Source organism: Triticum dicoccoides, chromosome 3B (genome assembly GCF_002162155.2).
Source record: "Triticum dicoccoides isolate Atlit2015 ecotype Zavitan chromosome 3B, WEW_v2.0, whole genome shotgun sequence".
NCBI lineage: Eukaryota > Viridiplantae > Streptophyta > Magnoliopsida > Poales > Poaceae > Triticum > Triticum dicoccoides.
Genome location: NC_041385.1, coordinates 702,956,533 through 702,969,287, shown reverse-complemented (window position 1 = coordinate 702,969,287; position 12,755 = coordinate 702,956,533). Strand labels below are relative to the sequence as shown.

At 43.4% G+C, this 12,755-nt stretch overlaps 1 protein-coding gene across 1 annotated transcript in view; it reads right to left on the bottom strand.

Moving 5' to 3' along the window:
* Positions 1 to 12,755, bottom strand: part of LOC119279827 (extradiol ring-cleavage dioxygenase-like) — a 39,770-nt gene that overhangs the window by 542 nt on the left and 26,473 nt on the right. Inside the window, exon 2 of the mRNA XM_037560929.1 lies at positions 1,495 to 1,859. Within this exon, the coding sequence (XP_037416826.1) occupies positions 1,495 to 1,859 (365 nt within the window). The remainder of the gene's footprint in view (positions 1 to 1,494; positions 1,860 to 12,755) is intronic.

Below are 12,755 nucleotides of genomic sequence, written 5' to 3'. Positions count from 1 at the left end.
GGCACACAGTGCGAAACCGTCGAATACAAGATTTGGCCGGGGAGGAAAGTCTCCCTCAGGGCAGAATTGTTGTGGATGGTTGATACAGCACCAATGTCGGTGTCAAAACTGGCAGATCTCGGGTAGGGGGTCCTGAACTGTGCGTCTAAGGATCGAAGGTAACAAGGAGGCAGGGAACACGGTGTTTACCCAGGTTCGGGCCCTCTTAATGGAGGTAATACCACACTTCCTGCTTGATTGACTATGATGAATATAGGGGTTACAAGAGTTGATCTACCTCGAGATCGTAATGGCTTAAACCCTAGATGTCTAGCCTGTATGATTGTGTTCTTGCCCTACGGACTAAACCCTCTAGTTTATATAGACACGGGGGGAATCTAGGGTTGTACAGGGCCGGTTACAGAAGAAGGAAAATACATGATCCGAACGCCAAGCTTGCCATCCACGCAAAGGAGAGTCCCATCCCGACACGGGGAGGTTCTCCTATCTTGTATCTTCATGGCCCATCAGTCCGGCCCACATCGCATAGCCCGGATGCCCGAGGACCCCTTAGTCCAGGACTCCCTTAGGACTCCCTCAGCCGGGTTGCTGCCTATATCTTTGACTATGTTGAACCTTGTATGCTTGCTTTCGTTTTCAATGAAAATGGGTTCGGTGTGAGACCCTTGTTCATCGATGGCGTGGGGTATCTTCTAAGAAATCTTTCGAGGTCCCACATACTTTATCAAGAAAGAAATATTTACATTGCCAAATCAGTCCCACTAGATCTGAGATGATGCATATTTTAATATTGTACTAGCAAAATGGCTCATGCATTGCAACGAAAAAAAACATATGTGGTTCAAGATTTCACGAGTCTAGGTCTTCTATTTAATACATTAGGAAGACAATGGTTTTCATCTCAAGCATCACCGACTTAGGGCATGTTGAGTAGCACTCCAGCACTGACTCCTCTGTCACGGCCTCTAGCACATCCTCACACCACCGACCTGAGCTCGTCCTCGCTTCACTCTCAAGTCTTTGTCCTCACACTGACCAGTATCGCAATGTTCATTCCTTCTTTACTGGGTCTCTCTTATTACAAACCAAATGCTACATAAGCCTAAGGTGGACATTTTTTTGAGATGGAACACCTTGCATTCTGATTTCCAAATGCAGCGTAGGGTGGACGTACCAGTGTGGCAAAGCTCGATCGCAGCTGTCAGTCCTTCATGGTGAAATGGTACAAGGCGTATGACATGTTAGCTTCGGCCCAGCTATGGTGGATGGGCTCTGCCTTAGGCTCGTCCCCGGCAACGCCGAGCGTGACGAGCAGCGGGTAGAAATGCTCCGGCGACGGGTGCGCCGTCTTGGCATGGGGCGCCTTCTCCTCGTAGTGTTTCACGTCATCGTACCTGACGCCATCACAAGCAGGAGAAGGATTGTCACAATCACGAGGAAATCGCTTTGCAAGACCGTCATGGCCGTGGCCAGCAGGCACCAGCTCAGCATTACCTTCCGGCGAGAAGTGAGTCCCTGAGCCAGGTGTCGAAGTCGGAGGCCCACTGCCGCACCGGCTCGTCGTCACGCCCCATCTTGCCGAGGTTGTGTGTCGTGCTCCCGGAGCCAAAGACGAGGACGCCTTCGCCCCTGAGGGGCGCCAGCGCCTTGCCGAGGTTGTAGTGGTAGGTGTCGTCGCGGTGGGTCTGCATGGAGAGCTGGCACACTGGGATGTTTGCCTCCGGGTACATGAACATCAGGGGCACCCACGCGCCATGGTCGAGCCCGCGTTCCTCGCTCACTGGACCGAACCCAACCTGCTCCAGGAGCTCTTTGGTTCTCTTGTCCAGATCAGGAGCGTCAGGCGCATGATACTTTAGCTGGATGGTTGAATAGTCTATTCAGTTAGTTTAGCTGACATCGCATTCTTTTTTTTCGAGAGTACACCAAAGGCGTACCTTATCTTTATAGAAGGGAGAAAAAGCAATGTACAAGAGGTCAAGCGATGGATCAAGCCTCCATCTATGGCACGCACCCTTACACCCCACTCATTATCCTATTCCTACGTTTACACAAAACGTAGTGAACCCTCCTCCACCTAGACCAGCCTCCTTCCACTCCTTGAGCTCATCCAAAATGGCAATGGACAGCCCCTGCGCCTGTAGCTGTTGGCCAGTCCTGTTGAAGACTCTCGCATTACGTTGTTTCCAAATAGCCCAGATTGTGGCGATGACAAGGGTGTCAAAGCCACGCTTCCAACTCCTCCTAAGGGTGCTCCTACCCTCCAGCCACCAATCCAACAAACTGTCATGCACCTCTGGAGGACGCCCCTGTAGACCCATCATGTTCCAGATAGTGTGCCACACTTCCCTAGCATACACACACTGCACCAAGATGTGTTCTGCATTGTCCTCCTCTTGGAGACACGTGTAGCAAGCCGAAGGCAACTCCTGCAGGCCATGCCTCGCTCTCCTATCAGACGTCCAGATACGATGTTGCACCACAAGCCAGGAAAATAGTTTACATTTGAGGGTCGCCTGATACATCTCCAACATATCTATAATTTTTTATTGTTCCATGCTATTATCTTAACTGTTTTGGATGTTTATGGGCTTTACTCTACACTTTTATATCATTTTTGGGACTAACCTACTAACCGGAGGCCCAGCCCGAATTGTTGTTTTTTTGCCTATTTTAGTGTTTCGAAGGAAAGGAATATCAAACGGAATGAAACCTTCGGGAGCGATCTTTTTGGAACAAACGCAGTCCAGGAGACTTGGAGTGGACGTCAAGAAGCAGCCGAGGAGGCCACGAGGGTGGCTGGTGCGCCCAGTAAGGGTGGGCGTGCCCCCTGCCTAGTGGGACCCTCATGGCTCCCCTGACCGACTTCCTTCGCCTATATATATCCATGTACCCCGAAAACATCCAGGAGCACCACGAAAAACTATTTCCACCGCTGCAACCTTCTGTATCTGCGAGATCCCGTCTTGGAGCCTTTGCCGGTGCTCCGCCAGAGGGGCAATCGACCACAGAGGGCCTTCCCATCACCACCAAGGCCTCTCCGATGAGTTGTGAGTAGTTTACCACAGACCTTCGGGTCCATAGTTATTAGCAAGATGGCTTCTTCTCTCTCTTTGAATCTCAATACAAAGTTCTCCTTCCTCTTCTTGGAGATATATTCGATGTAACTCTTTTTGCGGTGTGTTTGTTGAGATCCGATGAATTGTGGGTTTATGATCAAGTTTATCTATGAGAAATATTTGAATCTCCTCTGAATTCTTTTATGTATGATTGGTTATCTTTGCAAGTCTCTTCGAATTATCAGTTTGGTTTGGCCTACTAGATTGATCTTTCTTGCAATGGGAGAAGTGCTTAGCTTTGGGTTCAATCTTGCGGTGTCCTTTCCTAGTGACAGCAGGGGCAGCAAGGCACGTATTGTATTGTTGCCATCGAGGATAAAAAGATGGGGTTTATATCATATTGCATGAGTTTATCCCTCTACATCATGTCATCTTGCTTAATGCGTTACTCTGTTCTTATGAACTTAATACTCTAGATGCAGGCAGGAGTCGGTCGATGTGTGGAGTAATAGTAGTAGATGCAGAATCATTTCGATAGTTGTTGCGGACGTGATGCATATATACATGATCATGCCTAGATATTCTCATAACTATGCACTTTTCTATCAATTGCTCGACATCAATTTGTTCATCCACTTTAATAATTATGCTATCTTGAGAGAAGCCACTAGTGAAACCTATGGCCCCCGGGTCTATCTTTTATCATATAAGTTTTCCATCTACTTTTATTTGCATCTTTTACTTTCCAATCTATATCATAAAAATACCAAAAATATTTATCTTATCATATTATCTCTATCAGATCTCACTTTTGCAAGTTACCGTGAAGGGATTGACAACCCCTTTATCGTGTTGCTTGCGAGGTTCTTGTTTGTTTGTGTAGGTGCGTGGGACTTTTGAGGAGCCTCCTACTGCATTGATACCTTGGTTCTCAAAACTGAGGGAAATACTTACGCTACTTTGTTGCATCACCCTTTCCTCTTCAAGGGAAAAACCAACGCATGCTCAAGAGGTAGCAAGAAGGATTTCTAGCGCCGTTGCCGGGGAGGTATTCGCCCAAGTCAAGACATACCAAGTACCCATCACAAACTCATCTCCCTCGCATTACATTATTTGCCATTTTCCTCTCATTTTCCTCTCCCCCACTTCAGCCTTGCCGTTTTATTCGCCCTCTCTTTTCCGTTCTCCTCTCTCTTTCGCTTGCCTTTTTGTGTGCTCGTGTGTTGGATTGCTTGTCACGATGGCGCAAGATAATACTAAATTGTGTGACTTTTCCAATACCAATAATAATGATTTCCTTAGCACTCCGATTGCTCCTCTTAATGATGTTGGAACTTGTGAAATCAATGCTGCTTTGTTGAATCTTGTTATGAAAGATCAATTCTCCGGCCTTCCTAGTGAAGATGCCGCTACTCATCTAAACAATTTTGTTGATTTATGTGATATGCAAAAGAAGAAAGATACAGATAATGATATTGTTAAATTGAAGTTATTTCCGTTTTCACTTAGAGATCGTGCTAAAACTGAGTTTTCGTCTTTGCCTAAAAATAGTATTGATCCTTGGAATAAGTGCAAAGATGTTTTTATCTCTAAGTATTTTCCTCCCGCTAAGATCATTTCTCTTAAAAATGATATTATGAATTGTAATAAACTTGATCATGAGCATGTTCCCCAATCTTGGGAAAGAATGAAATTGATGATTCGCAATTTCCCTACTCATGGTTTGAACTTATGGATGATCATACAAAACTTTTATGCCGGATTGAATTTTGCTTCTAGAAATCTTTTAGATTCGGCCGCAGGAGGCACTTTTATGGAAATCACTTTAGGAGAAGCTACAAAACTCCTTGATAATATTATGGTTAATTATTCTCAATGGCACACCGAAAGATCTACTAGTAAAAAAGTTCATGCTATAGAAGAAATTAATGTTTTGAGTGGAAAGATGGATGAACTTATGAAATTGTTTGCTTCTAAGAGTGCCACTATTGATCCTAATGATATGCCTTTGTCTACCTTGATTGAGAATAATAATGAATCTATGGATGTGAATTTTGTTGGTAGGAATAATTTTGGTAACAACGTGATAGAGGAAACTTTAATCCTAGGACGTTCCCTAGTAATTCCTCTAATAATTATGGTAATTCCTACAACAACTCCTATGGAAATTTTAATAAGATGCCCTCTGATTTTGAGAATAGTGTTAAATAATTTATGAATTCTCAAAATAATTTCAATGCTTTGATTGAAGAAAAATTGCTTAAAATTTATGAATTGGCTAGGAACGTTGATAGACTTTCTCTTGATGTTGATTCTTTGAAACTTAGATTTATTCCTTCTAAGCATGATATCAATGAGTCTCTCAAAGCTATGCGAATTTCCATTGATGAGTGCAAAGAAAGAACCGCTAGGTTGCATGCTAAGAAAGATTGCTTTGTTAGAACGTGTTCTTCTAGTTTTCATGAAAATAATGATGAAGATCTAAAAGTTATTGATGTGTCCCCTATTAAATCTTTGTTTTGCAATATGAATCTTGATAATGATGGGACTGGAGGTGAATCAACTTTAGTTAAAAAGCGTTCTGATGATTTGGAGTATTTTGATCTTGATGCTAAAATTGGTAAAAGTGGGATTGGAGAGATTAAAACTTTACATAGTAATGAACCCACTACTTTGGATTTCGAGGAATTTAATTATGATAATTTATCTTTAATAGATTGTATTTCCTTGTTGCAATCTGTGTTGTATTCTCCTCATGCTTATAGCCAAAATAAAGCTTTTACTAAACATATCGTTGATGCTTTGATGCAATCTTATGAGGAAAAACTTAATTTGGAAGTTTCTATACTGTCGGGGATATACCCCGCGGTATGACCCGGCCGGAGTTATAACCCGGCTGGGACTTGGTAAACCGTCAGGTGTTAACTCAGAGGATAACCCAGCAGGTGTTAAGTCAGATGATAACCTGGCAGGTGTTAAGTCAGATGATAACCCGCAGATGCTAAGCCAGATGGTAAGTCAGATCATAAACCGACAGACAATCATAAACCGGTAGACAACTATAAACTGGCAGACAATCATAACCTCACAGACAGTCATAACCTGGCAGACAGTCATAACCCGGCAAACAGTCATAACCTGGCAGACAGAGTCACTTGGGGTTAACAAGCCCGAGACGTTAAGAAGCCTAAGATGTTAAGAAGCCCATGCAGATAAGGCATGATAGTTTAAGTCTTAGTCCAAGATGGACTCTACATGTAACCCGCCCCTTCAACATATATAAGGAGGGACAGGGCACCTCAAGAGGAGAGGAAAATAATCTTGAGGGCTAGACATAATGAGGAGAGCTGGTTTACGGTGACTCCCTCATAATCATAATGAGACCTAGCCACAAATAGCATGTAAGGCGATTACCGGATGATGTTTCCCGGGGCCCGAAGCTGTCTAAATCCTTATCCTGTGTGTTGATCCGCTTCGCATCTCTCAATTGCGACCAACCCCTTCAAGCTACTGCATAGGTGCGTTGGCCTCACGACTAAGTCCTCACGCTAGGACATCTACCGTGACAATTCCACAACAGTTGGCGCCAACCGTGGGGCGAGCGCACGGTGGTGATGAATTCTTGGAGGGATCTTTTACTGGGATCGAGAAGCTCGCGTTTGTCCAGACAAAGAAGAGCAAGATCTACGCCATCAGCATACAGATTGAGACAAAGATTGTAGGGTCACGTGTGGTGCGATCACCGCACACACCTTGGTAATCCACCTTAGTCGCCTGTTTTAAAATCGCCTCCGACGGTCGCGCCAAGTCGGCCCAGTTTATGCGTCAAAAGCTTGGCTCTGTCTTCTTGCTGTGTTGCAGGAGTCGCCTCCGTTCGGCGGGTTGTACGCAGCATCTAGCAATCCATCAAACTGTCAAATCACTAGTTGCTAAAACCATCAAATTCTGTTGGAATCTGATTGGACACGTTACAAGTTCTGGAGCATCAACTCATAGTTGCTGGTGTTTTTCCTTCAAGGTACAGTAATCTGAACTGCCGCCGGTTTATTTCCGCTGCAGAACTGGCACTGCCCTATCCACTTCGGCGCATCTGAACCGGCCTCGGTAACCCGCCACCACGGCTCACCTTTACCACCGTGGTTCTGCATGCTCCGCTGCTGTAACCCGCCGCGGGTGAGCAACCGCTGTCGAGTTGCTATGCCCCGTCTCTGCCAAAGTTTCTAGCTACCTCTACCTGCTTCAAGACACGGTCGTGGACCTGCAGCCTATGTGGATAGTAAGCCAGCCCAGTCCCATGCTCTCCACTCCCGGGCGACCGTGCCATGAGCCGCTGCCTCCGTCTGCCTCTCCCGACATAGCCTTCAAGTCGCCGTCAACTGGACTGCATGACTCGGCTCCACCGTTCCGGCCGTCCTGGCCAGGAGGCCTCGTCCTGTCTCACTTCCGCTGCTACGACCTCGGTCTTCTGCTATAAGTAACCGCCGCCTTACCCCTGCTGCAAACCGCGTCCGTCACCGTGGTTCACCTCGATCATGACCTGCCTTCAGTAGATACCAGAGAGCTGCCCCTCGACTTCCAAATCGCCAAGATCCAAAATCACCGGTTTACCAATGAGTCACGCGCGACTGTCCGGATTTCGCTTCCATTGTAACCCGTCAAGTTACCGCCCGTCACCGGGTTGCCTCCGCTACCTTGTACCGCTCTTACCGAAGTGGTCTTGAGACGCCATAGCGTCTGCGGTCATGCGCGAGCTGGCCGTTCCAATGCTTGACCTCCCGCGTGCCGTTCCAAGCCGGCCTGAGTTTCTGCTACACCGCGCGCCTGTTCCGCGTAAAGCTGTTGTGTGATACATCTCCAATGTATCTACTTTTCCAAACATTTTTGCCCTTGTTTTGGACTCTAACTTGCATGATTTGAATGAAACTAACCCGGACTGACACTGTTTTCAGCAGAATTATTATGATGTTGTTTCATGTGTAGAAAACAAAAGTTCTCGGAATGACCTGAAAATCCTCGGAGACAAGTTTCAGAAAAAATAAAAAATATTGGCAAAAGAATCAAGACCAGGGGGCCCACACCCTGTCCACGAGGGTGAGGGGCATGCCCACCCCCTCTAGGTGCGCCCCCCTTTCTCGTGGGCCCCCTATAGCTCCGCCGACCTCAACTCCAACTCCATATATTCCGTCTCGCGGAGAAAAAAATCAGAGAGGAAGTTTCTTCGCGTTTTACGATATGGATCTGCCGTCAAGCCCTAATCTCTATCGGGAGGGATGATCTGGAGTCCGTTCGGGGCTCTAAAGAGGGGGATTCACCGTTGTCATCAGCAACCATCCTCCATCACCAATTTCATGATGCTCACCGCCGCGTGTGAGTAATTCCATCGTAGGCTTGCTGGATGGTGATGGGTTGGATGAGATTTATCATGTAATCAAGTTAGTTTTATTAGGGTTTGATCCCTAGTATCCACTATGTTCTGAGATTGATGTTGATTTGACTTTGCTATGCTTAATGCTTGTCACTAGGGCCCGAGTGCCATGATTTCAGATCTGAACCTATTATGTTTTCATGAATATATGTGTGTTCTTGATCCTATCTTGCAAGTCTATAGTCACCTATTATGTGTTATGATCCGACAACCCCGAGGTGACAATAATCAGGATATTTCTCGGTGATGACCATAGTTTGAGGAGTTCATGTATTCACTATGTGTTAATGCTTTGGTCCGGTTCTCTATTAAAAGGAGGCCTTAATATCCCTTAGTTTCCGTAAGGACCCCGCTGCCACGGGAGGGTAGGACAAAAGATGTCATGCAAGTTCTTTTCCATATGCACGCATGACTATATTCGGAATACATGCCTACATTACATTGATGAATTGGAGCTAGTTCTGTGTCACCCTATGTTACAGCTATTTCATGAGGAATCGCATCCGACATAATTATCCATCACTAATCCATTGCCAACGAGATTTTCACATCTTGTGCTTCGCCTATTTACTTTTCCGTTGCTACTGCCACAATCACTACAAAACCTAAAAATATTACTTTTGCTATCTTTATCTTTACCACTGTTACCATTACTATCATACTACTTTGCTACTACATATCTTGCTGGAGATACTAAGTTATCCAGGTGTGGTTGAATTGACAACTCAACTGCTAATACTCAACAATATTCTTTGGCTCCCCTTGTGTCGAATCAATAAATTTGGGTTGAATACTCTACCCTCGAAAGCTGTTGCGATCCCCTCACTTGTGGGTCATCAAGACTAATTTCTGGCACCGTTGCCAGGGAGCATAGCTCTGTTCTCTGAGTCACTTGGGATTTATATCTGCTAATCACTATGAAGAACTTGAAAGATCAAAGAACTAGAATTTATACCTCAACAACGAGGGGAGGTAAGGAACTGCCATCTAGCTCTGCACTAGATTCTCCTTCTGTTATGAATAAGCTTGCGACACCTAAACCTGCTACTGCTATGAATTCTGATATGTCGCATGTTATTGATGATGCCACTTCTTCTATGCATGATACTTATGATGAAACTACTTTTATGCTTGATACTACTGTGCCATTATGTGAATTTCTTGATGAACAACTTACTAAGGCTAGAGAGAATGAAATTATTGAGAATGAAATTATTGATGATAGTGATGATGAAAGTTCTCCGAACGATTATGAATTGCCTGTTGTTCCTGAGGGTTATGTTATGGATGAAGAAACTACTAGAGGTTTTCTTGCTTGCAATGATAGATCAGATCTTAAGAAATTGTTAGCTAAGCTAAAACAAAAGACTTTAAATGCTAAAATGAAACATAACCCTGCTTTTGCCACTTCACCTATCTTTGTTACTGATAAGGAATATGAATTCTTTGTTGATCCTGAGATTATTACTTTAGTTGAATCCGATCCTTTCTATGGCACTGAATCTGAAACTGTTGTGGCACATCTCACCAAGTTAAATGATATAGCTACCCTGTTTACTAATGATGAGAAGTCTCGCTATTATTACATACTTCAGATATTTCCGTTCTCACTAAAGGGTGATGCTAAGATTTGGTTTAATTCTCTTGATCCTGGTTGTGTGCGTAGTCCCCAGGATATGATTTATTACTTCTCTGCTAAGTATTTTCCTGCTCATAAGAAACAAGCTGCCTTGCCGGAAATATATAATTTTGTGCAAATCGAAGAAGAGAGTCTCCCAAAAGCTTGGGGGAGGCTTCTCCGATTACTTAATGCTTTTCCTGATCATCCACTTAAGAAAAATGAAATACTTGATATCTTATATAATGGACTAACTGATGCTTCCAAGGACCACTTGGATAGTTGTGCTGGTTGTGTTCTCAGGGAAAGAACAGTCGACGAAGCTGAATTATTATTGAACAATATGTTTACCAATAAGAATAATTGGACTCTTTCTGAGCCAATTCCTGAGCCAATTCCTGAACTAATTGAGCCAACTCCTGAGCCTATACCTAAACCCACTTCGAAGAAGAGAGGTGTTCTATTTCTCAGTCCTGAAGATATGCAAGAGGCAAAGAAATCAATGAAAGAGAAAGGTATTAAAGCTGAAGACATTAAGAATTGACCTCCTATTGAAGAAATACATGGTCTTAATATACCGCCTGTTGAAGAATCACGTCGTCTTGATAACCCGACACAGGTAGTAAAGGTAAATTCTCTCTATAGATATGATAAAGATGAAATCCCATCTACTAAATTTCAAAGTCCATGCTTAGATGAATTTGATGAGTTCATGAATAGACAAGCAAATTTCAATGATTATGTTGGTAGACAATTGAAGAATAAGCTTATATGATAGGACGCTTGAATGATTATATAGCTAGAGTTAAAGGTGAACTTAAACTCACTATAAACATGCTTCTATGGTTGCTACTCAAGCTGAACAAGTACTTAAAGCTCAGAATGAATTGCTAGTTGAACTAAATAATAAACATGACTTTGTTGTTATAGTGGCTACTAGAACTGGTAAAATGACTCAGGAACCTTTGTATCCTGAAGGCCACCCTAAGAGAATTGAACAAGATTCTCAGAATAATAATCTAGATGCTCCTAGTTCTTCTAAGAAGAAGAAAAAGAAGAAGGATAGGGCTTTGCATGCTTCTAGTGAACCTAATGTAGAAACACCTGAGAATCCTAATAATACTTCTATCTCTGATGCTGAAACACAATCCGGAGATGAACATGAACCTGATGATAATGATAATATTGATGTCCGTGTAGATGCTCAACCTAGTAATAAAAATGATATAGAAATTGTACCTACTGTTGGTCTTGATAACCCACAATCAAGAAACCAACGTTATGACAAGAGAGATTTTGTTGCTAGGAAGCATGGTAGAGAAAGAGAACCATGGGTTCAGAAACCCATGCCCTTTCCACCTAAACCATCCAAGACAAAGGATGATGATGACTTTGAGCGTTTTGCTGAAATGATTAGACCTATTTTCTTACGCATGCGCTTAACTGATATGCTGAAAACAAACCCTTATTCTAAATATATGAAAGATAACATCACTAATAAGAGGAAAATACCTGAAGCTGAGATTTCCACCATGCTTGCAAACTATACCTTTAAGGGTGGAATATCTAAGAAACTTGGTGATCCCGGAGTACCCACTATACCTTGCTCCATAAAGAGAAATTATGTTAAAAACTGCTTTATGTGATTTAGGAGCTGGTGTTAGTGTTATGCCTCTTTCCTTGTACCGTAGACTTGAACTAAGTAAGTTGACACCCACTGAGATATCCTTGCAAATGGCTGATAAATCAACCGCTATACCTATCGACATTTGTGAGGACGTGCCTGTTGTTGTTGCGAACGTTACTATCTTAACAGACTTTGTCATTCTTGATATTCCTGAGGACGAAAGTATATCGATTATCCTTGGTAGACCCTTTTTAAATACTGCAGGTGCTGTTATTGATTGCAACAAAGGCAATGTCACCTTTCATGTTAATGGAAATGAGCATATGGTACATTTTCCGAGGAAACAACCTCAAGTTCATAGCATAAATTCTATTGACAAAATTCCATCAATCATTATTCGAGGTTTCGAATTTCCTCTACCGACTGTCAAGAAAATGTATGATATTCTTATTATTGGGGATGTTCATATCCCCGTTGAGGTAACCTAGTGTCACTTTGAAATTTCTCTGGTTCCGTGTTATTCGGAATGAGTTTGTTAACAAGACTTGATCAACTTTGTTAGTGGATTCATTTTGATGATCATGAGATGGATGAAACTAGAAGGCACAACCTTCTGTACTTTCTTTTTACTTTCTATTATTTAAAATAAATAAAGAAAAAATAGTATTATCTGTCTGTTTTCTGAATTATCCGTGCAATAAAAATTATCCCAAAAATAAAATTAATCCAAATGCCTTGCAAATTTAGTATTATCTTTTATGGAATATTTGAGGATTTTAGGCATTGAAATAACTGCAGGAGGGGCAAGCACCAGGCCACGAGAGTGGAGGGCGCGCCCACCATCCCTGGGCGCACCCCCTGTCTCGTGGGCCCCTGGTGGCCCCCCTCCACTTATACCAGCACCCACACACTCCATCTTCTTCCAAAAAAATCCCCATCCAGCTCAAGCACGAGTTCAAGCTCATTTTGCTGCAATTTTCGATCTCCTTGCTCAAAGCTCCATTCACGAAACTGCTTTGGGAGATT